This window comes from Podarcis muralis, chromosome 17, assembly GCF_964188315.1.
Source record: "Podarcis muralis chromosome 17, rPodMur119.hap1.1, whole genome shotgun sequence".
NCBI classification, from domain to species: domain Eukaryota; kingdom Metazoa; phylum Chordata; class Lepidosauria; order Squamata; family Lacertidae; genus Podarcis; species Podarcis muralis.
The window spans coordinates 5,072,239-5,100,054 of record NC_135671.1 but is presented as its reverse complement, the minus strand read 5'-3'; the positions used below and the strand labels follow the sequence as shown (position 1 = coordinate 5,100,054).

Genomic DNA, 27,816 nt, shown 5'->3' with positions numbered 1-27,816 from the left:
TGAAAGCACACCAGTGCAAGTAGATAAATAGGTACCGCTGCGGTGAGAAGGTAAACGGCATTTCCATGCGCTCTGGTTTCCATCATGATGTTCCATTGCACCAGAAGTAGTTTAGTCATGCTGTCCACATTACTTGGAAAGCTGTCTGTGGACAAACGCCAGCTCCCTTGGCCTCAAAGTGAGATGAGCTCTGCAACCCCATAGTCGCCTTTGACTTGACGTAACTGTCCAGGGTTCTTTACTTTACCAAGACAGCTGACCATCAGCTACCTGAGTGGGAGCTGTTGAGGCAGAGGGATGCTAGGACCCAGAAGAGACCAAGTTGTTGTCTTTTTGTCGTTGTTAGGGGAAGTGACTTGAGCACTGGATATAAAGGCTGTCTGTGCTACTGATCAAGGTGTCGAGAGAGAGATTTGAAAGTCATCAGTTGCATTTCAGTAAATGGAAATTCTCTCTCTTTCTCCCTACCCCCTGTCATTATTAGCATGGGTTGGCTTATTAAAGAAAGAATATTAGTTGCTTATCATTAATAGTTGAAGTTTGTGGTCTGTTGCCGTAGGGAGGGTCTTTGTGAAAAATGCTTACGGAGCCAAAGTTTCAATATGAGTGCAAGGCTTTAAGTAGATGCTAAATGCCAGTCTATGGAGATGTAAGCATTTACTTGAAAGCAAGGAAGGAAAAGAGTTGTGAAAATCATTTATTCCTTATGGAAGGGATTATCTCTATGACATTAATGTGGTCTTATAGTTTACTAAGGAAACTCAGACTAAAGTGCTTCCAATGACCCTCCCCCCCCCCCCGAGAAATCTATCTTTGTGAACATTGATCTCAGATAACTCCTCAAATATTTCCCAAATACCGGTACTTATTCGCCAGTATCCATTGATGTCTTTATCTGATTCCCTCTGCACACTTTCAAATATTATTTTACAATGATAGATTGTAAAGGACTGTTAGGACTGTACTGAAATGCCCACCCTGCAGCCCGGTTTGTGGGCTGTGAATTTTGGGGCCATTTCTCTGATTTTGGGGGAGGGTATACGCTCCAATTCACCTCTGGCAGGGGTGATGAGAGTCATGGTGGTGTCTTCTGTTTTCTTATGAAACTTTATTTTGCCGATTCCTCTGCTGGTAGCATCAGCAGTAGCAATGAATCTCCACTTAGTGGATGAATCATCATTTTCTTATCTCCAAAGTGATCTGGATACAGAATCATTCCAGAGTTTGGGAGTGGTGAAACGGCAGCTATAATGGCAACCAATATATATTTTTCATCTCTAAAATGCCCCTAATGCTACTACAGTCAGGGACACAAACAGTAGCAAAATAATATTTGAAGAAGAAGCTTCTCCGTCCCCTGCCATTTAAGGTGAGGGAGATGGCAGCAATTGCATTAATAATAATAATAATAATAATAATAATAATCATCATCAACCAACTTTTATTTGTATCCCACCCTCCCCGGCCAAGACCGGGCTCAGGGTGGCTAACATCAAATATAAACACTGATATAAAATCAAACAATAATTAAATTACATCTTAAAAACAAGCCAGGATAAAATTAAAATCTGAATTAGATGGCTTTCCGCGGGATTTGGGTTGGGAACAGTAAATGCTCATCAGGCCCAACTGATCTTATATGCGCCTGTGACAATACTGGGAGGCCTCTTTCGTGCTAGTTCTTATCCAAAAAGGGAAGGGGAGTCAGGCTGAGCCCTGACCAAAGGCCTGGCAGAACAACTCCGTCTTACAGGCCCTGCGGAAAGATGTCAAATCCCACAGGGCCCTGATCTCTTGTGGCAGAGTGTTCCACCAGGCCGGGGCCAAGGCCAAAAAGGCCTTGGCCCTGGTCGAGGCCAGACTAAGCTCCCCGAGGCCCGGGATCTCCAGGGTGTTATTATTTGCAGACCGTAAGGTCCTCTGTGGGGCATACCAGGAGAAGAGGTCCCGTAGAATAGATGTTCCCTGAGTGATGGACCAAAAGTAGGGATTTGGCGGCTGCAATTCCTCCTCCTCTTCCTCCTCCATGTTTGTTGCATGATCCAGAAACTGATAGATCCAGAAACTGATAGATCCAGAAACTAATTGCTCTGGAGGATTTTCCAGTTGGAAAAGATTATGATGCTGTCAAGGCCCTGCTCTCACTGTGGGATGGCAAGATAAGACAGGTGGTTGACACAATTGTTCCTGAGCATCTTCTCCAGCATTGTGGCTGCTGGGTATTCTGGGGAGTTATGGGCTATGAAGCAAGTCAGATGAAGACTAGAGTGTAAGTCAGGCACCCCAAACTCGGCCTTCCAGCTGTTTTGGGACTACAACTCCCATAATCCCAAGCTAACAGGACCACTGGTCAAGGATGATGGGAATTGTAGTCCCCAAACAGCTGGAGGGCTGAGTTTGGGAATGCCTGGTGTAAGTGGTGCAAGCCCCCTCTGAGGTCAACCGAAAACTGGTTGGTGTATATATTCATGCCCACAACATGGTGTAAAGCAGAGTCCCGTGCCCAGCGGAAGGATGAGGAGTACGTACTACATACTCTATATTGCTTTATTTACAACCAAAGCAGTTATATTACAGAAAGACATCTTGCCTCTGCAGGAGCAGAGAATGCATCCTCTCTCCTCAACAGCTTGGAGAGAATCACACAGTGAAAAACAGGAAACCAGTGTACGTCACATCCAGTCTCCCTTTCCCGTGAGAAACTCCAACAGTACAGACTGTGGAATGTAAACACCTGTCTCGTGACAAGCCCTTTCGCTGCACAGTGAAGGAAAGCAGAAACCAACAGGCAGTACATGGAGCAAAGAGGGTGCATCGCACAGCCTGTTTTGCATCCTCAAGTAGCCAGGTAGCAGAGTTATTTGGGGTAGTCTGGAGGCTGCTGACTCCCACTGTGGGGGAAGGATTGTTGCCCCCCCCCCCGCAAAAAAATATGCTGTGACCGACACATATCAAGGACAAAGTCACTTCACTTTAGCTCCAGTATTCATGATAATTGAATTGCAAATGGAATGGAGCGTTGACCCTGACCCCAAATGAAACAGAAGGTCTTTAGTAGCTGTCTATCAGTATCCTAAAACTTTGGCTCTGATATCTGTTAGCACTGAAGGAAGCATTTGGAGACACCAAGACTGGATTCTACTCTGGAGAAAGTGTCTGAAAATCTGTGGAAATCAGGAAAAAGGAAATGGAGAAGTGTTGGAGCACACGAATCCATCTCCATATTTAAGAGCATATCTCCTAAATGTATGCCACCTACACGGGCCACCCATATTCACAGACCCCCTTTTGCTTGGCGTTAGAGGAGCCCTGGGCTAAAAAATTCCATTGATTGATGCGCTTAACTCATAAATTTGCCAGTTGCATTTTCTGCCACGAGGCTCTGGCACTGATGAGCAATCAATAAAAACAACCCTAAATCATTGTTAAGAAAAGGGAGGGAATAAAAGACAGAATATAAGGAGTATCGTATCATCAGCTATAGCATTTGACCTGAGAGATGAAGCTTATAACAGGGAGAGAGAGAAGGAAGAGAAAGCTCTATTTTACATTCCGACAGATTTCATGACAATGAGAGAAGGATCCCTGGCTGATCTTAACATTTATTGAAGTTTGTATGGTGCAGGGATATCCAGTGTCCTCTTAGTGTTGCTGGACACCAACTCCTTACAGCCTCCATGGCTAATGGCCAGGGAGGATGGGAGTTGTAGTCTCAACAACATCCAGAGGACACCATGTTGGCTATTCCTGATATGGGGGAAAGCACTCTCTTTAGACTGGGGCCATTTCAGGTCTTTCAATATAGAAACCAGCACCCTGAATTGGGTCCAGAAGCTAATTGATAGCCACAGCAGACAAGCCAGAACTGTCCACTCCTTCACTTCTGTCAGCAAATTCGCTGACACAAAGCAAGCCCTGGGACATTACAGTGGTACCTCTGGTTAAGTACTTAATGCGTTCCGGAGGTCCATTCTTAACCTGAAACTGTTCTTAACCTGAAGCACCACTTTAGCTAATGGGGCCTCCAGCTGCTGCTCCGCCACACGATTTCTGTTCTCATCCTGAAGCAAAGTTCTTAACCTGAGGTACTATTTCTGGGTTAGTGGAGTCTGTAACCTGAAGCATCTGTAACCTGAGGTACCACTGTACTATGGATACTTGGATCTTAAGCTGTGCTGCTCAAGGAACCTGGATTGCTCTTATGGGCGGGAACTTCCCATCCTGCTGTTGTGTTACGGATGGATCCGAAGTGCTGTGCAGAGGTGGATTTAGAGCATGGGTAGGCAAACTAAGGCCCGGGGGCTGGATCTGGCCCAACTGCCTTCTCAATCCGGCCCGCAGACGGTCCGGGAATCAGCATGTTTTTACATGACTAGAATGTGTCCTTTTATTTAAAATACATCTCTGGGTTATTTGTGGGGCATAGGAATTCGTTCATCCCCCCCCCCCAAATATATAGTCCGGCCCCCCACAAGGTCTGAGGGACAGTGGACCGGCCCCTTGCTGAAAAAGTTTGCTGACCCCTGTTAGAGGAACTTGACTGGTTTGCCCACATTGTGTGCTGAGCCAAAAGAGGATACCACAACAATGACTTAGAACGGTAGATGAGAAGATAGGGGATACGGAAATTTGGCATCACACAGGGCTCCCAGAAATTTGAAATCCCAAAGTCCACCACTGTTGTGTTTTATAATAAATCCTTTATATATAAAGGATATTTATAAATCCTTTATATAAATCCTTTACAGCATTTGAGAGGCCTCATAAGAAGTAGTGGGTTTCTGATGATCGTCTGCTCCAGCTGAGAAATATTGCATGGTACTTTCTTAAATCTCCAGAATTCCAAAACAAATAATCATATCTTACTGCACTGACTTTTGTTTTTAAACAATTTGAATATCCCAGTATTCCTATGACTGCAGAGAGGTATTCATTTATTCTTTACATTTCCCCCCCCCTGTGACTCCTAATCAGCCACCTTTTTTAATACTGGCATACTAAACAGAAATGCCTTGATACTTAAAATTTCATCTACCCACGCATTACTCATCAGAATGATTCATCGTTTGCAATTGTGTGGCCCCCCCCTTCTACAGACTGGTACTTCCCAAGAATATAGTTCAGCATGATATTAGTTCAAGCTGATACCTAAGACTTGTTGGTAGTAAATAAGAAATAATCTGTACATTTGACAAGAGGCCGTGACTCCTCAGTAGAGTTCATGTTTGAGGCAAAAAAGAGACAGAGGTAGGAATGGAGGAACCTGTCAAGTTCAATTTCCTTTAGTTTCCTGTTTTTCGAGGCTTAGGTCTGTTTGATTTATTTCCACATACAATAGAAATCTATAATTTTTAAAGCTACATTAAAAATCATACTCAATTTTATGGGAATGCCTTCTAATATACACTTCTTTTGGTATGCAATTTTGCTTAGTATATGCATTTTTACAAAGGAATATACCCGCAACAGAACACAGCTTTGCATGCTATTTTCAATTTTTGTGTATATTACTTTCATACATTTTCATATGCACTGTGTGTTTGGAGAACTGCATTGCAAACTTCAGAAAAGTGCAAATTTCAAAAGGGAGCTTCGTTTTGCTTTGCATATCAGTTCAGGAAGTGTGAATTTTGTACATATATGTGTATACTTGGTAAGTGTAAGGATTAGGATTCAGCTTGTTCCCTCACTTCAGGATAAGGCTGGAAGGTTTCCAAACCTTTTCATTACTGGGCTTCACTTGGGAGAATTCTGGCTTTGTATTTGGACTAAGCAAACAAAACCTTCCATTCACCTTCCTAATTATCTCCTCCTGCAACCTCTCCAGTTACAGGCTACGTCCACCTCCTCTGAACCCTTCTTGCTCTGAAGTTTCTGGCAAACCCCAAACCTCCTGAATTTTGTACCTCTTTCCATGTAGTGCTCTCTCTCTCTCTCCCTCCCTCTCCCCCCTCTCTTTCTCACATACAAACTTCTTACTCTCCCTCTTGCTCCCTCGGTGTTCAAGCACACACAGCCATTGCAGCATTCCAAGACTATACTATTCTCCCTGCAAGACCTACTGTATCTAAGAGCAACACCCTAGACTAGCTCTTCCCACAATTTCCTCCTTCGGGCACACTCACCTCTGTATCCAACCCATCAGGGGAGAGGTGCAACCGCTGGGCGCAATGGCTGGTTTGCCTTCACCCTCACAACACATCATAATCTGAAGTGAACCAATTTCTCCCAATCCCTAGACAAAGAACTTTTGTGTGTGTGGTGGCCTTGAAACTTTGGAAATACCTTGACTCATCCTTTTTGCTGGCTTTCCATTGAAGTAGTTTTTAATTACTGGCCTACTTTTCCTGATTATATTTTAGTAATACCAGTTCTATTAGTTGCTGGTTTCCCTGTATTGATGAATGTCCTGGTTGTATTTCTGTGTTTTGTCAGAAGCCACTTTGAAAGAGTTTACTCTCACAAAAGCAGCATATACATGCTTTAAATAAAATGCATGCGGGAGGTCTTAAATCTGGCTCCAGGCATCTCAGGATCCAGGATCTCAGAGGGTATCCAGAACTGTTATCAATGAGCACAAACAGTACTGGGTTAGAAGGACAGTTGGTCTGATTCAGGTCTTGTCTTCCTCTTCTCCCGCTGCTTCCCCTCAGGGAAAACTGCTCTTTGGTGCTCATTTGGAGCAAATGGCAATTCGGGTTTTCTCCAGATGGACAGTCGCTCTGATTTAGCACTAAAGAGTGGGTTTTTCTTGGGAAAGGAGAAGGCAAGGAGTAAACCACTCAGACCTATGCATAGAAAATGTGGGTCAAGTGGGGAAACTGCTTGGGCCCATGCTTTCTAGGCACAGGATAAGCGGAAATGTGGGCGAGCCCTCACGATAAGGCAGCTTCATATGTTCACATATTAAGCAGTGGCTAGGATGCCTGAAATTTTTGGTGATGCTCAACTGCATCATTCACCAGCACATCCCATGCTAATTGCTACAGCTCCATACACCCCATCATCACATGATCTACGAAGCTTCTGCTAGCTCTGCCAGCAGCTCTGCTGAGAAGCCAAGCTCCTCCTTCCACCAGCTGTCACCTGGCAGCAGCCATTCCATTAGGCTGTACCAGACGATGGAAGAGATGGGATGCAGGGAGGGCTACTCCACTGGTGCAGCTAAGGGACCAGCAACTTTTGCTGACTCCTCTCCTTGAACTTTTCCACCCCAGCTTGTTAATTAGGAACCCATCCCAGAGTTTACTTTCTTCTCTCTTCCTCCTAATCAATTTTCATTTTCGTGTCATATTAGTGGCTGTCTTGTTTGTACTGATCTGCAAGACTCTGGAGAGGCTTTTTTGACTGAAGAGCACGATTAAAAAAACACAACAATTCTCCAAGTGGCCTTTTAATTACAATTTTCTAAGTACTCCAGTTTATGCAGCGAGCTCCCCTTAGCCGCGTTTTATGCCGATTTTAGTTTTCTTTTTGCTGAGCTTTCTGCTTTGTGATTTCTTACATTTTATTTTAAATGGTTTTTTAACTGCACATTGTATTTTGCATTTTGGTTGGATGGGTAGCATATATGTATAATAAATAAATAACTTCAAACACACTCACAAACAAATAAAATGACCTACTTATTGTATATTATGACCCTGGGAAAAGCCAAATGTTACAGATCATAGAAATGAAGAGTTGTAAGAGACCCTGAGGGTCAACTAGCCCAACCTCATATCATAATCTGGGTAGGGAACCTTTTTTAGCCCTTTTCCATAGTTGGCCACCTTCTGAGGGCCACAGACTAGTGGTGGGTGGGGCAATGGATGTGCCTCTTATATTTGTACCAAAGGTTACAGTCCCACCATGCAAGAGTTTCTATAGGTACATCTATCCATGCAACCTAATAGAAGGCTTTAGTATAGTTCAAGGACACATTCCCTACCCATGTAACACCGGTCCTGAAAGAGCTACATTGGCTCCCAGTATCTTTCTGAGCACAATTCAAAGTGTTGGTGCTGACCTTTAAAGCCCTAAACGGCCTCAGCCCAGTATACCCGAAGGAGTGTCTCCACCTCATCGTTCAGCCCAGACACTGAGGTCCAGCTCCAAGGGCCTTCTGATGGTTCCCTCACTGCAGGAAGTGAGGTTACAAGGAACCAGGCAGAGGGTCTTCTCAGTAGTGGCGCCTGCCCTCTGGAACGCCCTCCCAGCAGATGTCAAGGAAATAAACAACCATTTGACTTTTAAAAGACATCTGAAGGCAGCCATGCAAAAGAAGTGGAGGAGGGCCGCTGGGGAGTATGGCCAGGGGAAAATCCTGAAGCCTAGGCAGAGAAGCCAGGGGAGGGCACAATTGGTCCTTGACCCTGAGCATCCCTACAAAAAGTCAACAGGAAATGATGCCAGACCTACCTAGTTCAGACAGGCTCAGGCTCGCCTGTTGAATTTATATGCTTATTTTTCAGCTTGCACTTTTTAATCCATATATTAATGCCATGGCATATTTGATCATCCATTTTAGCCAGTGCTGTTTTTCTAGAAAAAGAGATGCCAGAACTCACCATGAACACCTCCCTCATTCTCTTAGAATGGCAATGGCACCCACCCCAATGGTGCCAGAACTCACCCGACAGGTGCCAGAACCTACCTGTGAGTTCTGGCTGAAAAAAAGGCCCTGGTTTTAGCTATATGCAATGTAGAGCTGACATGAATTAGATCCTGCAGATTCCCAACATTCTTCTTTGTAAATTTGGGTGCTGAATGTCTGAAAGAACTTCCGAACAGCTGATATCTGTGTTGGACAACCCATGATTTTACTTCAGATCATGTTACCTGACAATTGATGTTGTACTTCTTTGATTTGTTATTTCCTGTTGGGCAGTACTAACATTGATGGCTGACATTTAGTGGTCCACCACTGCGGCTTGCATCCTTGCGAATAAGGATGAGAAGACTTCCACATTGTCTAGTTAACCCCAAATTACCCCAGTATATTTGCCATATATCTGCAGAACATTGCAGAAGTCACTTTTTTTTGGGGGGGGGGGACAAATGTTACAACATTCGGGACTATATCGTTTGGATGGTTTTACATGTGAATTAGACAAATTCATGGAAGAAAAGACTATCAATGGCTTCTAGTTGTGATGACAATGTTCTCCCTTCACTTTGAAGGTGCCTCTGAATACTACCAATGAACACAAGCACTGTTACAGTCATGTCCAGCCCAATTTGTCCATTGGGAAAGGAGGGTGCTGGACTAAATGGGTCTTTGGCCTGATCCGGTGAGGCTCCACTTATGTTCTTCACTGATGATTGAGGATCTCCTGATAAGTTTCCAAAGAACTCGGCATTCCCTGGAAGATCATTTGAAAAAACACTGGTACATTGCATTCAGCAAGATTAGATAACCATGCAGTAGTATTTAATACTTCACAGTATTTCATAACTGACATGTAATAGTATTTTTCATGTCACCCAAGTTTCCGAGTGGTGAGAGATTACACCGGTTCCACCAGGCCCTAACCCAGAGTTTGTGTTTCCTTTGGAAATGAGGCACAGCGGAGATTGTGGTGTCTTTATGATATATGGTTTATTTATGCACAAATGCAACCTGAGTCTACAATGGAGAAGTTCCTAGCATCCCATCCCATGAGGGTCTTGTTTCTCCCGGTGCTGGATTACACCCTGTGGAGGCCCCTAGGTAGTCTTGCCCTGCCCCTGCTCACAAAGGATCTCCTAATATGTTTTTAAAAGCTTCTTATCTGGAGGTTTCTCATGTGTGCAGTCTAGTGGGCTAACATTGAACTAAGAAAGCTTGATTGTAGTTTTATTTCAAGATCAGATCAATATTATTTTGATCTGTTGTCACAGGGTCCCTAAAAACTGTGGGGCCCACAGGCCAGTGCTTACTCTGCCTATTTGGTAACCCAGCACCAGTTTCTCCCATTGTTGCATCCTAGATTCAAACATGAAATCAACCATGGTTTTCTGACCCCCTGCAGCTAGCTACGTTTATACAACCTGCAACTATTTTTCCTCCAGCTCTCATCATGACCCACTGCAGCCCTAATAATCCACTATTACTATCCTTTGTCTCTGCAAAACTAATTCAGAGCTCAGGGTGGGGTTCTACCCCTCCTCTGTCTGGCACAGAGTCCTCACTTTGCTGACAGCCCATCTCCCTGTATTTCTTAAGCTAAGGACTCAGACCTAGAAGCCATTATCAGGCTGGACTGACTATTCCAACAATTGAATCCCTGCTAGTACCATGAATTCAGGGGGCTTAATTAATTTCTAACCCTTTACTGGTTCCAGAAATTTGGGGGAATCTGACCCTCCCAACAACCTGGACAGGGGTGCCATCTCACCCTCAGGATTGTGGGTGCCCACCGCTGCAACATGGACGTGTGACATCACACTCACACACCTCCTCTCCTCCGCAGCCAGCGAGGTACTCTTTTCTGTGGGGAGGGGCTTGGACTCGGAGGCAGAGAGACATTGCCTCCACATCTGAGCGCACCCCCCCCCCCGAGAAAAGGGCGCCTCGCTGGTTGGTTGCAGAGGGTGGGACTGAATTGCTTTTTTCTCAGAGGCTTTTCTCCTTGACTTTGTGGGTGCCCGGCCCCCACAATTACATTATTTTTTTTTATTTTTTTTTAATCTTTTTATTGAGTTTCCTTTGTCAATACACCAACAAAAAAATTTACAATAAAGAAAAAAAAAGAAAAGAAAATACACAGAATACAGTACATAAGACAAAACATAGAAAATAGCGAAGCCAAAAACACAAAAAAAGAAAAAAGAAAAAACACCCGAAAATTACCTACTACACTTAACAAACGATCTCTACTTCCTTCCGTATTGATTTTGGGTTTCATTTTTATACATTATAATTTACTGCTGGTGTTGGTTTTTAGTTTGCACATCAGAAGTTTTATAATAAGCCTGCTATAGTTGGTAAGTTTCTAAGATTGCCTTCCATATAAACTGAAAATTTAGTCCATTCCTCTTTTAACTTTGCTTTTTTTTGATTTCTAATTCTTTGTGTCATCTTTGCCAATTCCATGAAGCCATATAATTTTGATTGCCAATCCTTTACTGTTGGTAAATTTGTACCTTTCCAATTTTGAGCGATTAACATTCTGGCCGCTGCTGTTGAGTATTGAAATAAGGTTCTATCTTTGTCCCGTATTTCTTTTCCCACCATCCCCAACAAGAATGCTTCGGGTTTTTTCAAAAATGTGTATCCTAGTATTTTTTTTAATTCATCATATATTTGGTTCCAAAACTTTTTTACTTCCTCACATGTCCACCACATGTGTATAAAATTGCCTTCTTTTATTCTACATCTCCAACATTTCTTATTACCCGTCTTGTACATCCTGTTTAATTTTTCCGGTGTTAAATACCATCTGTATACCATTTTCTCTAGGTTCTCTCTAATTGCAGCGCTTGCCGTAAATTTTATTCCCTCATTCCAAAGTTTAAGCCATTTTTCATATTCAATATTGTGCCCCAAGTCTATCGCCCATTTAACCATGACTTCTTTAATTTCTTCATCCTTTGTGTCCCATTCTAATAAAATGTTATACATTTTGGATATTAATTTGGATTTACTTTCAATTATTTCGATTTGAAATTTGGATTTTTTTTCATTCATTCCTAATTTTTTGTCTTCTGTCCATAATGCATTAATCTGATGATACTGTAGCCAGTCCTTCAACTTCTCCTTCAACTCCTCATAAGGTCTTAATTTCCAGTTGTCCTGAGATCTTATTAATAAATCTTCATATGTCAGTTTTTGTTCTTCCAAATTTATCTTCTTGATTGATAAAATATCTGTAGGGGATAGCCACCAAGGTGTTTTCCACTCTAACAATTTTTTGTTTTTTTCCCAGACTTCATAAAGGGAGCCTCTAATGATGTGGCTCGCAAATCCTTTATGTACCTTCCCTTTGTTTAGCCAAAGGTAGGCATGCCAGCCGTACCTATTGTCTACTCCTTCTAGGTCCAGTAGGTCAGTATTCTCCAGAGTTATCCAATCTTTAACCCAACATAAGCAGGTTGCTTCATAATAGAGTCTTAAATTGGGAACAGCCAGTCCTCCTCTCTCCTTTCTATCTGTAAGCAGTTTAAATCTGATCCTAGGCCTTCTACCTTGCCATATGAATCTCGCAAGAGTTTTTTGCCATTCTTTAAATATTTTGGATCCTCTTATAACCGGAATGTTTTGAAATAAGAACAGCATCTTGGGTAATATATTCATTTTTATAGCTTCCATCCTGCCCAGCCATGAAAGTTTAATTCTGCTCCACACGTCCAGATCTCTTTTGACTTTGTTCCATGTTGCCGAATAGTTGTCTTCGATTAAATTTATATTCTTCGATGTAAGCCAAATTCCTAGGTATTTTACTTTTTTAACCACTTTAATTCCAAATTCTCTCTCTAATTTCTCCTTTTCATCATTATCCAAATTTTTTGTCAGCATCTTTGTTTTGGCTTTATTTAATTTAAAACCCGAAAATTTCCCATATTCCTCCAATGTCTCCAGGGCTTTGCTAATGCTTTCTTGTGGTTTTCCCAAAGATAGAATCAGATCATCCGCGTAGGCTTTAAGTTTATACTCTTTTGTGCCTATTTTAATCCCTTGTATCTCCGGCTTCGCTCTTATCTTATTCACCAAAATTTCCAGAACCATTATGAACAAGAGTGGGGAAAGAGGGCACCCCTGCCTCGTTCCTTTCTCTATTTTAAATCTACTTGTAATGTTGTTATTTATAACCAGCTTGGCAGATTGATTTGAATATATCGCCTGTATTCCTTTCAGGAATTCACCCTCTATCCCTGCCCTTTCCATGGTTTTTAGCAAGAAAGACCAAGAGACGTTGTCAAACGCCTTTTCTGCGTCTATAAAGATTAACGCTGCAGGTATCTCATTTTTAATTTCTAAATATTCTATTACATCAATGACGTGCCTCACGTTATCTCTTAGAAACCTGTTAGGTAAAAACCCCGCTTGGTCTTTGTGAATTGAATTTGTTAAGTATTTTTTCAGTCTACTTGCCATGATGTCAGCATAAATTTTGTAGTCGTTATTTAGCAGGGATATTGGCCTGTAGTTTTTAATATTCAATTTATCTGTGTCTGGTTTGGGAATTAATGTTATAAAGGCTTCTCTCCAAGACTCTGGAATTTTCCCTCCTCTTAAAATGTTGTTCATGGTGTTACATAGCGCGGTTAACATTTGGTTTCCCAAGACCTTGTAATATTTGGCCGATAGGCCATCCGGCCCCGGTGCCTTCCCCAATTTCATCTTTTTCATCGCGTTTTGTATCTCCTCCATATTTATGGGTTTATTTAATTGGTGTCTTTCTTCTTCTGTTATGGTCTTCCCTTTACATTTCTCTAAATACCGTTCTATTTGGATTAGGTCTTCTTCTCCTTTCTTGTACAGCGATTCATAGAAGTTGAGGAAGTTTTTTTGTATTCTTTTCGGATCCGTGATCAGTTCATCCCCTACCCTTATCTTATTAATCACGTTCTGTTTTTGTTTTTTCCTTAATTGCCACGCTAAAAATTTCCCGATTTTGTTCGCTGACTCGAAATATCTTTGCCTCATTATCTTTATTTTACCTTCAATCTCTTGATTCGTCAACATTGAATATTGTGTTTGTAATAATTTTATTGTTTGTAAACTTTGCTCATCTTTTGGGTTTGCTGTTAGTTTTTTCTCGCTCTCCTTTAGCTGTTTCAAAATTTCTTCCATCTTTTGCTGCCTTATTTTTTTCTTATAATTATTTTGCTGAATGAAGAGGCCTCTTAACACCGCTTTACTGGCGTCCCACACCACTTCTATATTTGTTCCACTGTTAAGGTTAAAGTCAAAGTACTCTTTTAAGGTGGCTTTAGCTTTCTCAATGACCTCATCGTCATCTAACAACCATTCATTCAGTCTCCATCTGAAGCCTCCTTGGGTTGTCCCTTTTATTTCTAATATTAATGAGTTGTGGTCAGAAAAGGTTCTTGGTTGTATCTCGCATTTTGTGGTCCTTAATGAAAGATCCCTCGAGATCCATATTTGATCTATTCTACTCCAACTTTTATGCACTTCCGAAAAGAAGGTAAACTGTTTTTCTGTTGGGTGCTTGTATCTCCATGCGTCCATTAAGGCCATATTTTCTTCTAGGTCTTGGAATGAGTTCGGTAATTTCCCCTGTTTATGTTTTCCCTTTTCCGTTTGTCTGTCTATTTCCCATATCGGGACAGCATTAAAGTCTCCTAATAGCACCGTTTTATTATTTTCAAGTTCTAGCAACACTTGTTCTAATTTTTTGAAGAACTCTGCTTTGTTTGAGTTTGGAGCATAGATGTTTACCACGTTAATCTTTTCCCCCTGGAAATTGATTTGGACCCCCAGTATCCTTCCATCTTCATCTTTATATATCAGTTTGGGTTCCCATTTTTCATTGACATACGTTACTACCCCTTTTTTCTTCTCTATCGTGGAGTTTATAAATTCTGTTCCCAAGTTCTTATTTACTAAAACATGCTTATGCTTTCTGGCTACGTGGGTCTCTTGCATACAGATTACATCCAGTTTTTTCTTTTTCAGCACATTTGCAATTTTATTCCTTTTAGTTTTTTCGTTCATGCCATTTACATTCCATGTTAGTATTTTTAGGTTCATTGTTGGTTCAGTAAATTATCAATTAGAGTTCTAACTAGTTTAGATTCGGGTTAGTTTGCCCTCTGTTTCTTCTTCCTCAACCCCATCTTCTTCCTCCTCTTCCTCTTCTTTATCCGTTCCACCCCCTCCCCCCGTCTCTCCTCCCTCCCCCCCCTTACATTATTGTGGGGGCCCAAGTATCCACAGCCCCCTGCAGTTGGCTCCTATGATCTTGTAACAGTATTTTTTTAATCTGACAAAATTAAATTGATATCTGACAGCAGTCAACAGCTGACAGCATGTGGCATTTCAGATCTGATGGCTGCCAAGCTCAAATCTATCAAGTATTGTCAACAAGTTAAAAAATAAATAAATTGCATTTTAAAGTGTAAACTTCACATCTAAAATGTGAATTCAAATGTTTGAATTCAAAAACATTCAAAATCGAGAGATGCATGATAAAACTGTTTGCCAAATTTTGAATATTTGCAAATGGTCAATGGGCTACAACAGTGGTGGCCAACATGGTGCCTTCAAGATGAGGCTGAATTCCAACCCCAATTAGCCCCAACCCACTGACCAGTGATCATGAGGGGGCTTTGGTCCAACAAAATCTGGGAGACTTCAAACTCAATGCACATCATGTTGCACTATTGCAATTGCATGCACTTGTCCAAATGTATGTTTATAGAGTGCCCACTGTGAGCATGGCTGTAACATAATTATGAAACCCTGGACATCTGAGTGTTGTGGATAGTTCTGCTCCTCCCACAATGTTATCCCTTGCTCTCTGCTTAAAACTAAGCACTGCAGAGATGGCCTCCTGAATAAGGATGAGCATAAGATTATTCAAGGAATTGAGGATCTGGTAAAATTAACTCTATCCCACATTGACAAAGGATATAAGTCTATGGTTCCATGCACATGAATTATTTGCTGCCCTCAATAATTGAGTTTACTTCAGAGACCTTTGCATGCGCAACACATAAAATTCTAATGGTTTCCTTTGCCAGTTTCCTGCCAGAATGGTTTGCTCATCTCAGTAATGTGAGCAGTGCCAAATAGGAATTGCACCCTAACTTAGCCACCCACCCACCCACGGGACAGCTAGCTTTCCTGGTCTTCAGTCACATGCTAGCATCAGTTTCTTGTGTTACCAAGAAATGGAGCCCAAGGTGAAATTACACAGATGAAGGGTCAAGGCTCTGTTGAAAGTGGGTGGGGTTGCTTATTTGGCTATGAATCCTACTGAGTTCTAAGGGACAAAGTAATCAAGTATAATTGGAAGGAACTCACTGCCACACACACAATGGTATCTCTAAGAACATCCCTTAACCTCCTCCCCTGGCTACCATTCATTTCCATGGAGAAAAGTAAAGTGTTGGATTTGGGACAATGATGGATGCCCATCACTTCCATTCCCCACCACTGACACTCAAAATTCTACAACTACTGAATATGTTGAGTTCTCATTAGGCTATAATTTGAAGGGTGGGTTGCAAATCTTGGGGATTCCCATGAATATGACACTGGAATCTTCAGGGTGTTGTTATTTGCAGACCATAAGGTCCTCCATGGGACATACCAGGAGAGGTGGTCTCGTAGGTATGAGGGTCCTAGGCTGTATAGGGTCCTCATAAGAACATAAGAAGAGTCCGCTGGATCAATAGTCCATCTAGTCTACTCTCCCAGTGGCCAACCAGATGCCTATGAGAAATCCACAAGAAGGACCTCAGTGCAAGAGCACTCCCCAATCCTATGGTTTCCAGTACCTGATATTCAGAAGCACTGTCCGCTCACCCCCTCCAAGAGGTGGGCAGGTTTTGCGACCCCACCTTGCTACAGGGTGGTCGTTGTCCTGCCCCCATCTCAGCAGACCAACGGGCTGCCAGCTGGGGGTGGGGCAAAGGCCGGAAAAGGCGCTGGAGCTCATGTCTCATTTCTGGGTGGTGAGCTCCAGGGACAAGGTTTTAGCGTGTGGGCTCACAAACCTCTCTGACTATGGAAGCAGAGCATAGACACTGTGACTAGTAGCCACTCTGAATTTGTCTAACCCTCCTTTAAAAATTGGTAACCATTGCTGCCTCCTGTGGGAGTGAATTCCATAGTTTTGGTCTGTGGTCTAGCTATTTCCTCATCTTACGTTGCCAGTTTGCTGCAGCAGACTCCTCTTCTAGGGATAACAAATGCCCCTAAGTGTGAAAAATTGCACCTTCAGTCATAGCAGCATGACTTCGAAATGCTCTTGTGCAGGTGTGCCTGGACTCATCTCTGCTAACCTTTGGATGGGCAGAAAGGACGTGGATTTTTAGGTGGCCCTTTGGCCCAGAGTAGCCTTCTTCAATTTGACATCCTCCAAATGCTGTGAACTCCCATCAGCCCCAGACAGTATGACCAGTAGTCAAGAATGATGAGGTCAATATAGTTCAATGATATGGTGGGAATCATGTTGGGAAAGTCTGGGCTAGGCTGATGTTAACTGCTGCTTGCTATATGCAGCTTTTGGTGTTTCTCTATTGTTTTATTGAAGGGGGTGGCTTTATTGCTCTGGTTGTTCTATGTCATTTTAACTTTGTAAGCTACCTTGGGGAGGGGGTCCTTGCTGATCGAAAGGACAGGATAATAATAATAATAATAATAATTTATTATTTATACCCCGCCCATCTGGCTGGGTTTCCCCAGCCACTCTGGGCGGCTTCCAACTGAATATTAAAAACAGTACAGCATCAAACATTAAAAACTTCCCTAAAGAGGGCTGCCTTCAGATGACTTTTAAAAGTAAAATAGTTGTTTATTGCTTTGACATCTGCTGGGAGGGCGTTCCACAGGGCAGGAGCCACTACCGAGAAGGCCCTCTGCCTGGTTCCCTGTAACCTTACTTCTCGCAATGAGGGAACCGCCAGAAGGCCCTTGGCGCTGGATCTCAGTGTCCGGGCTGGACGATGGGGGTGGAGACGCTCCTTCAGATATACTGGACCGAGGCCGTTTAGGGCTTTAAAGGTCAGCACCAACACTTTGAATTGTGCTCGGAAACGTACTGGGAGCCAATGCAGATCTCTCAGAACTGGTGTTATGTGGTCCCGGCGGCCACTCCCAGTCACCAGTCTAGCGGCCGCATTCTGGATTAATTGCAGTTTCCGGGTCACCTTCAAAGGTAGCCCCACGTAGAGCGCATTGCAGTAGTCCAAGCGGGAGATAGCTAGAGCATGCACCACTCTGGCAAGACAGTCTGCGGGCAGGTAGGGTCTTAGCCTGCGTACCAGGTGGAGCTGGTAGACAGCTGCCCTGGACACAGAATTAACCTGTGCCTCCATGGACAGCTGTGAGTCCAAAATGACTCCCAGGCTGCGCACCTGGTCCTTCAGGGGCACAGTTATCCCATTCAGGACCAGGGAATCCCCCACACCCGCCCGCCCCCTGTCCCCCAAAAACAGTACTTCTGTCTTGTCAGGATTCAGCCTCAATCTGTTAGCCGCCATCCATCCTCCAACAGCCTCCAGGCACTCACACAGGACCTTCACCGCCTTCACTGGTTCTGATTTAAAGGAGAGGTAGAGCTGGGTGTCATCTGCATACTGATGAACACCCAGCCCAAACCCCCTGATGATCTCTCCCAGCGGCTTCATATAGATATTAAAAAGCATGGGGGAGAGGACGGAACCCTGAGGCACCCCACAAGTGAGAGCCCAGGGGTCTGAACACTCATCCCCCACCACCACTTTCTGGACACGGCCCAGGAGAAAGGAGCGGAACCACCGTATAACAGTGCCCCCAGCTCCCAGCCCCTCTAGACGGTCCAGAAGGATGTTATGGTCGATGGTGTCAAAGGCCGCTGAGAGATCCAGCAGAACTAGGAAACAGCTCTCACCTTTGTCCCTAGCCCGCCGGAGATCATCAACCAGCGCGACCAAGGCAGTTTCAGTCCCATGGTGAGGCCTGAATCCCGATTGGAAGGGATCCAAATGGTCCGCATCCTCCAGGCGTGCTTGGAGTTGTCTGGCAACCACCCGCTCAATCACCTTGCCCAAGAATGGTAAATTTGAGACTGGGCGATAGTTGGCCAAATTGGCTGGGTCTAAAGATGTTTTTTTAAGAAGCGGTTTAATGACCGCCTCTTTCAGCGGGTCTGGGAAGGCTCCCTCATAGAGGGAAGCATTCACCACCCCGCAGAGCCCATCGCCCAGCCCTTCCCGGCTCGCTTTTATCAGCCAGGATGGGCAAGGATCCAGGAGACAGGTGGTCGGTTTCACTTGTCCAAGCAGCCTGTCCACATCCTCGGAGGTAACAGATTGGAATTGATCCCATGTAACAGGACCAGACAGAACTCTAGCACTCTCCCACCCTGGCCCTGCTCCCACGGTGGAGTCTACCTCCTTCTGAATCTGAGCAACTTTATCTGCAAAAAACTTTGCAAAAGCATTGCAGGAGATCTTGGGGTCCCTACCAGGCCCCGGTGGTGCAGGTGGTTCCGATAGATTGCGAACTACCTGAAAAAGTCTCCTGCTGCTGTTTTCTGCAGATGCAATGGAGGCGGTGAAGAAGGCCCTCTTCGCCGTCGCCATTGCCACTTGGTAGGCTCGACGTTGAGCTCTAGCCCGTGTCCGGTCTGATTCAGAATGAGTTTTCCGCCACCGGCGCTCTAGCCGTCTCAACGATTGTTTCATCACCCTCAGCTCCGGGGAAAACCACGGGGCTGTCCGGGCTCCATGCAATCGGAGAGGGCGCTTCGGAGCCAGACAGTCAATAGCCCTGGTTAACTCCGCATTCCAGCGGGCCACCAGGGAATCAGCTGAAAGGCCATCAACTTGGGATAAAACATCCCCTACCACTCTCTGGAAGCCAATTGGATCCATTAAGTGGCGGGGGCGGACCATCCGAATCGGTCCCCCCTCCCTGCAGAGGGGAAGGGTCGCGGAGAAGTCCAGTTGCACCAGGAAGTGATCTGACCATGGCACTTCTTTTGTTTCGCTTTTAGATAATGTCAGATCACCAACATCTGTAGAGGTAAACACCAAGTCTAAGGCATGTCCGCGGCTATGAGTTGGGCCAAACTTATTCAGGGACAGCCCCATGGAGGCCATGCTTTCCACGAAGTCCCGAGCGGCCCCTTGTAAGGTCGTGTCGGTATGGATGTTAAAATCCCCCAGGACAACCAAGCTAGGTGTCTCCAGGAGCATATCCGCCACGACCTGAAGCAGCTCGGACAGGGAATCCTTGGTGCAGCGGGGAGGTCGGTACACCAATAGGAATCCTGTACTGCCCCTATTGCCCAACTTCCAGAACATGCACTCAGAAAATTGGGTCTTCCCAATAGGACGCCTGGTGCAGACTAATGACTTCCTAAAAATCACTGCAACCCCCCCTCCCCGCCCACATGACCTGGGTTGCTGTGCGTAAGAGAAACCTGGTGGGCAAGCAGCGGCAAGGACAGGCCCATCTGCCTCATCCAACCAGGTCTCTGTCACACATGCCAGGTCAAATCCTCCATCCACAATCAGGTCGTGGATGGCAGTGGTTTTATTCATCATTGACCTGGCATTGCACAGCAACACTTTCAGGTCATATAAGCATTCAGACTAAATCAAAATAGCAGGTGCCTGGTTCACATATTGGGGTGGTGTTCAATGAAGTTTTAGAAAGACTAAAACTAATGGTCCGAATTTAGTTATGTTCAGTGGGTCTGCAATGAGTAAAACTCACCCTTGGCTTCTTTACCCTTGATGAATGGCAGCCGCAGAGGTGAGCTGACTGCATTGTCATGCATTGGATTTGAAATGCTGTGGAACTATTTGCGCCTTTGATGTTAGAGCTGCAACGGCCAAGGCTTCATATGCACAAGTCATCCCTTGATGCTGCAGTCAGCAAAACAATGGGGCGGGGACACCCTGCGAATCAGTCCAGCGAGAGAGAGACGGAGATCTGCAATCAGGTCTGGCACGAACTGTCAGCCTTCACATCAGAATAAAGGAAATCTGTTTTCAAAAGACCATGCATGCTTACATGGGAGTAAGTGCCATGGAAAACCATGGGACCGATTAAAAAATATGCCTACAGTCAAGGTGTATGGGTGATAGCCAACCAAGTCATCTTCAAGAGTAAACCCATTGAAATCACCGGCTTAAATTAGCCATGGCCGATTTATTGCTAAAAATGGGTCTGCTCTGAATATGACCTAAATGGATTCAAGAGTATAGGATTCAGCATCCCCAGTGCCCTCACCTTCTTACTCGGGTCAACCCACTCACGTTTTCACACGTGCCAGAATGGGCTTTCGCTCCTTTGACCTTGAATCCGACTGGAAGCGTAGCAGCGCGTTCTAATGACCCGCTTCCTCTCTTCGCCTCCTCGCGAGGGCTCCCCACCCGCCTTCTTTTTTATTCTGGTTTTTTTTTAATTGGATCGCTCCCCCGTCATTCTGCCTGGCTTGCCCTTCCCTCCCCCCGCTCCCCGCTGTCTTTGTTGCAGCCTGTTCGGGTCGTTTCCTTCCCGTCACGCCAGCACAGAGGTACCTTAGGAGGCTACATCAGCTGACCGGGTCTGCAGCAAGAGTCAGGAGGATGTAGCACTATTGCAGCATTTTTTAATTGAGGCGGGGTGGGGAGGGGGGAGGGCGAGGCTGCTGGGCGAGGGGGATCGAAGGACGGAAGGGTTCCCCCTGGCTTCCTTCGCCTAAAGTCACCTCACAAGCACACACACTCACACCGCCTCCTGTTCAATCTGCCGTTTCCTCGGTGGAAGCCTGGGGAGCGCCAGGCAGGCGGTGCCATTCTATGTCCTGCTTTACTTTCGCTTCTGACACGCCCCGCTAGGGACAGCATCTTGAAAGCTTGACATTCCCCAGCCATACTGCTCTGTTAACCTTCAGACGCCCCTTTGCAAGGGAGGCGGGCGGAGAGAAGGGAGGGCAAAATACTCTTCGAAATCAACACAATTTACCAGCAGCTTGCGGGGAAGAGAGAGATCCCTCTGTCTCGAATGTATTAGGAGGCCATCTCCCTACTCTCTCAGCCTTGCGATGCCATCCCAACAGCCGTCGCCCTGATATTTGTCCCTGAGCCTCCAGCCTTTCTCTCTAGAGTCCCAGATTCTCGAGAATAACAATGAGCGTGATCACGGGTGTGAGGCATGAGAGTATCGCTTCCGCGCGAGAGGCTTTGCAGAGAAACTGCTGACTTCGCTTCCCACCCACCCTGCCAAATCCCCACCTCCACGACTGTTTCCGATGCTCTCACGCCTTATCACAAATATAACAGTTTGCTCCGATGAACAAATGCACTCCCCTCCCCCTCCGCCCTGTCAAAACTGCAAGCGGGTGTTGTTGTTCCGTTGGGTTCCCCGTTCGATTAGGTGCCCCCACCCCGGCAATCTGCAGTCAATCCCCTCCCTGCCCCCTCCCCATAACTGCAGGTGTGCCGGCAGCAACCTCCTGCGGCAGGAGCAGCTGCTCGCCTCTTGCAACCCTTACCGTGGGATGCTGGGGAGTTGGGGGGGGGGGAGGGGGGAAAGCGAGAGCCAGGCAAGAAATGCCGATCCAGCAGCCTCGGTGGCGGGAGGAGGAAGAGGGAGGAGGAAGGAGGCAGCGTAGTGTAAGGAGGGAATAGTGTCAGTGGGATGGTCCGGAAATCCCGTGATAAAAAGAGGGAGTAGAGAAAGTAAGGAGCTGGCGGCTTGTCCTTCCTCCGTTGCTGCCTCATCGTGCCAGGACCCTGTTCAAAGGAAGATAACTTCTCGCGCCTGCTCCTGCCTATGCCCTTCAAGCGACGCCTTTGAACTCACGAGGAACACATGGACCCGGCTAGGAACGGGAGGCTGATCTGCTAGGAAAGCCGGGAAAGGACCTTGTCTCCGTATCTCAAGGAGGGGAGAGAGGACGGCAGGAACCCAGACGCTGCAAAGAAGGTATTTCTCGCTAGTCCTTTCCGCCCGTTTTCCAAAGGCCGGAGCTGTCCGTGGTGCTGAAGCCTCGGGGCTCAGCAATGTGTCCTTAGTACGGGAGTAGGCACCGCCCGGTCGCAGGGAAGTGTCCTTGGTGCTGAACACGCTCTTTCCCCCTCTCTTGCTCAAACGCCCTGCTGCTGCTGCTGCGAGCTCCCCCACGGATAAGGAATTGCTCGGCTTTTTCTCTCTCGCTGTGCAGCGGGTAAGCTGTCCTAGGTGCTGAAAACCCCGCTATACTTTGTGGTTGCAGAGATTGGTAGTTGGCTGTGTAGAAGAGGAGGGGAAGTGCTAAGGATGGATCTATGGGACAAGCTCCGATACACGTACTGTTTGGCGAAGCCTCCCAAATCAGGGCACGGAGGGGGTTGCAGCCAGCTGCCTTTGCAAGTTCACTGGTTGAGAGTTTTATTAGCTCGTGGAGGGGTTCGTTTATATAATATTGGCACTTGGACGCCTTGGTGCAAAACACAATACCTGGAAAAGTACCCCCCCCTTTCCCCAAATTTTGTGTGTAGTCTCATTGCAACCTCATTGGAATTTCAAGCATGTCTCTCGTTCCTTTGGTGCATGCATTGACCCCCCCCCCAAAAAAAAAGCAGAAGTCTGAGGTCACAATATTTCTTTGCCTGTAGAAGTTTGAAGAGGGAAAATGCTCAAATGATGCAGCACTGTGTTCTGTTTAATAAGTTATCTCTAGTTCGCATTCCCCTTTCTCTAAAGGAAAATAGGTCTGCCTAAATGTCTTCAATATCATTATTTAAAATGAGAAAAGAAAGAAGGGTGTGTTATTTAACTGAGATGGAGCATTTTTGGAAGGATTTGCAGTGCATTTGGTTCTCTCTGCAGAGCTTTTAGAAAGGAGCATCATTGGTTAATAAGTCTTACCTGCGATCTTCCCTTTCTAATAATCCAATTCACTTCTGGAGTTCAAGTTCTGTTAAGCAGCTTGACATGAACATGTCAAATAAGGTATAGCATTTTGCTTGTGAAAACTCCTACCCCTGGGCAGTGGGGATGTCTTATTTGCTACTTCACAGCTTTAACTTAGTTGCCGCAACCTGAAATTCTATGCTACAATTCTAAATTATTGTGCTGAATCCCAAGAAAACTTCCTAATAACTTTTAGGGAAATTGACATTGTTTTTAAAGGGAGATACATCCAGTTTACTTTAGGGTCTCCTAGCTTACAAGATCTTGATGCCATTTCAGTAGCCAATTTGCATTAAATCTCTCTCATAATGTGTCTGATATTTAACTCAATTTGACTGGAGTAGCTCTTCTGGTCAGTGGTGCAGACATGCGGTTGGCCATTAGGAGATTCTGACAGAGAAGCCTGCTGCTGAGAATTCAAGGAGCACAAGCACTTCAACCTTCAAATGCCCCCCAGCCAAACGTCTGCTCTTAATAGCTAGAACTTGCCCCCCCTTTAAAGCACCATCTCTCAAAAACCACGAAGGACTACCAAGCTGAAAATGTTGGACTCTTTACTCATTCGAAAATGTCAACTAAACCCAATAGCTTTTGCAATGAATTGAATATTCCTTTCTAATGACCCAGTATAAAAACTAAATGGGTGCCTGGCAAATTCAATTAAACAGCTCTGTGTGCAGATCTATTTACATAGCAATTGAATGCTCAGGTAGGTTTTTTTCTTTTCTTTTCTTAAATAGCTCTTGTGTGCTTGATTTTCTACTGAAAGATTCAGAGTGAATAGTATCTAACTCTGGGAATAGTTCCCCGTTAATTCAGTGCTATCCCATGGCAATGTATCAGCAGTAGATTGCCCATATTCTTTGACTCCCTAAAGATCATACTACAGAATGTTAAGGAATATATAATACTCCCTAGTTGCTCACAACATGATCAAGTAACTTTGGCTCCAGTGCGATAAATGGCCGTGTGTGTGGAGTGGAAGGGAGGGAGTTCAACCTAGCAGACTTTCAATAGGACATGTAGATCTAATGCAGTAAGACATAGAGCTGGGGCCCAGAATACAAAATGCAGCAACCCTAATGCTAATCTTTTGCTTTGTGAATTCAGCTGCAGGCTGCAACTCAAGACCTTGTCTCCGTCTGAATTGCATGTGAGAACTGCTCTGGTGGGAAGGAATCTAAAGCCATCACCATGGAATTTGTAATGAAGCAAGCCTTAGGAGGTAAGAGGAAAATGGTGCTATTTTGTGACTGCTTAATGGGAAGGAATCTTATGTCACCTCTCTGGAATTTGTAATGAAAGGGGAATTGGTGTGACTGCTGCTATTTTGTAAATGTGGATTTACACGCTTTCCCTCTGCCTTGACAACAACCAGTGAAAAATTCAAATGGATACTCATACTGAATAAGGGAATTTGAGGAAGCCCAGTGCAGACCACCAAACTGCACGGCTTACATAAAGAATGCTTCTCTTTGCACATTTACCTTTTATTCCTCCTCCCGATATATTATATAAGGTATCCAAACTGGGAAACTTGCAACTTATAATTGAGGTTTTACTATTTGCTGAATCACTGTGCCAGTAGGGGGCAGCACTGAAAGTTGCCTCAAGCCTGTGGCTGGTTCCTGAACTTCCAGGCTCCTATTCTAAATGCTCAGATATTGTTCACTATTTATGGTCCCTACTAAAAAACAAACCACTTTGACAGCATTCTCGCAGGAACTGTGAAGAGAAGAATGATCCAAACCAGAATAACTGGAAACGAGCCATATGCTTTATGGCAGAGGGAGAGAGAAAATACATTCTTAATAGCAGGCTTCCTCAAACTCGGCCCTCCAGATGTTTTAAGACTACAATTCCCATCATCCCTGACCACTGGTCCTGCTAGCTAGGGATTATGGGAGTTGTAGTCCCAAAACATCTGGAGGGCCGAGTTTGGGGAAGCCTGCTTAATAGACTAGCAGGACACCTGCATTAGAAACGTTGTTTTAAACCAGTTCATCTGCTATGGTGCTCGGTCATGGGATTTTGAGGACTGTAATTCTGTGATGGATTTCTGCGATGTAATTCTCAGCACAATTATTGTGATCTTCAGAGAAGGCTTTATGTTATGTTATGTGTTATGTGGTGGCTGGTCCATTTGGGTGAATGGGGAGCTGCCCCACCAAACTCCATCAGTCCAGGGAGTGGCTCTGGCTTTCATCTTCCTCCACCTTAGCCTCCGTACTGCCCTTGTAGAACTCAATAGGAAGGAGGATGGCAACAAAGCAATAATGAGTTGGCTCTCCTGCTCCTTGGCTCTGTCTCCAATATTGTTGGTCTTCCTGCTTTCTGCCCTCCCTGTTCCAATTCTCATCAGCCACCACCGGAGTCTTCTCTCTAATGGCACCTTATTTTTTTTTTGAATTCCTTAGTTATATATGACCGATGCCTTCATTGATATCATTTTGGCACCAGGTGTTTGCCCAGGCACTTTGGGTGTTTTAATTTAGTGTTGATTTAGCCTGATCTGTGCTTTCAGCTGCTTCTATTGCTTGAGGAGGGGTTCTTTATACTTTTTTAAAAGGGTTTTTATTATGTATTATATATGCGCATTATATGACCTTATTTGATGTGCTGTACCCTGCCCTGGTATCTGCGCATAAAAAGGGTGGGCTACACATATTGTTAATAAAGAATAAAAATAAAGAAACACACCCACAAAGCACCCAGGTTGTTCGGGGAAAGCCCTATCAGTCACACCGGTTTCAACCTCCAGCTGATGTACAGTTGTGGTATCGAAGTATCAGATGGCACTTGGATGACTGGTGTGAATAAAGTGAAATGGAGAATGCTGCAATAAGAAAGCCAGTGTCGATCATTAAAGAGTCCTATTGTGGTCGGCTTTGGCTGGTGTCTGATCTTTTAATGGATGCTCCATTAGTATCAAGTGGGCATGGTACAAATGACTTACAAGAAAAAGTACAAATGAAGATGCTTCTGTATGACTTGGCTATTCAAGTGCCCTTATGGAGGGCTTCTCTTCCTCCTGTGCCATTACGGGGCACATTTCAAAAGGCTTTTCCATTGGCTGTCGTTTCAAGTCCTATTAAGGCCTGCTTTGAAGGTCATTGATAGACTCCTGGTGATTTTGCAAGTCATGCAAGGTTTTCTTCCGCATACATATTATCCTGTTGGTGATAGGATTTTTGTTTGTTATGCTGTGTGGATGCAATTTGCAATATAAACACATTAGGAAGCTATTTACTTCATCAGGCACATTTATATTCAATTTAATTCTTTTTTTATGTACAAGGAAATAGTTTTTCTCATTTGCAAGTGATTTAAATGAGTGGTTTGATACGAGAGAGAGAGAGAGAGAGAGAGAGAGAGAGAGAGTGTTTGTATTTATATTGTTATTTTTTATTTTTAAAAAAACCTTTTGGCTTTTTGGCTGCAGTGCTGCACATGGCTGGGCTTGTAAATTCTGTTAAAGTCAATTTCTATTAAGAAGCCTTATCATTGGAAATGTATAGCATGTTCTATCCCTTTGTGGGCATAGCTGTATCCATGGGAAAAGGATTGTCAAAAGATCCACATCTCTTCCCTTCCCTTCCCTTCCCTTCCCTTCCCTTCCCCTCCCCTCCCCTTCCCTCCCCTTCCCTGAGGAACATTATACCTACTGTATGATGGAGTTTGGGGAACAAGTAGCACTATAGCACGGTGGGTACTAGGAGTTTCATGTCAACCACTTGTGAATCTCATTCTTGGTGTCCTGACTTGCAACTTACTCACACCTTGAGGATCAGCAGGAAGGAAAGGAAGTGGGACACTATGTACAGTATCTATTTCACTTATTACAACAACAATAAATTTAATCTGATTAATTACTTGCCCTTCACCATACATTCTCAGGCTGGGCCACAACAATTTTAAAATGCAGTGTTAAAAACATTTTAAAACAAGGTAGAATCCCTGTGCTTGTTCCTGCAGGGGTCTACTAATATGCCTCACAGAAAAGCATGATTCCAGGTGTGGGGAACATTTTGCTTTCCAGATGTTGCTGAACTACAACTCCCATAAATCCCAGCAAGCATGGCTAATGGCCAGGGATGGTGGGAGTTGTAGTTCAGTGATGTCTGGAGAGCCAGCGGTTCCCCATGCCTGGATTATGCCTATAGTCATTTTGCATCCATCTTTAAAACATTGGCATGGAATCAGCAGAGAGGAAGTGAGAGAGGCAAGAGTAACAATGGTTGGACTCCTGTGTGAGGTAGGGCATCATTATTCCCATTATTACAGTTGGAGAA

The 27,816-nt window shown here is 44.6% G+C and overlaps 1 protein-coding gene and 1 long non-coding RNA gene across 3 annotated transcripts in view; one reads left to right on the top strand and one right to left on the bottom strand.

Moving 5' to 3' along the window:
* The window catches only part of LOC144325946 (uncharacterized), a 351,581-nt gene that overhangs the window by 214,177 nt on the left and 109,588 nt on the right, over positions 1–27,816 (bottom strand). The window lies entirely within an intron of this gene.
* CPLX1 (complexin 1) overlaps positions 22,215–27,816 on the top strand; it is a 149,310-nt gene continuing 143,708 nt past the window's right edge. The window contains exons 1-2 of one of the 2 annotated variants that reach the window (XM_028712326.2): positions 22,215–22,555; positions 24,635–24,749. In XM_028712326.2, the coding sequence (XP_028568159.1) occupies positions 24,719–24,749 (31 nt within the window). In that variant the 5' untranslated portion in view covers positions 22,215–22,555; positions 24,635–24,718. Of the gene's footprint in view, positions 22,556–22,585; positions 22,797–24,634; positions 24,750–27,816 lie in introns of those variants that run through there. The other variant, XM_028712327.2, reaches the window with a different exon arrangement.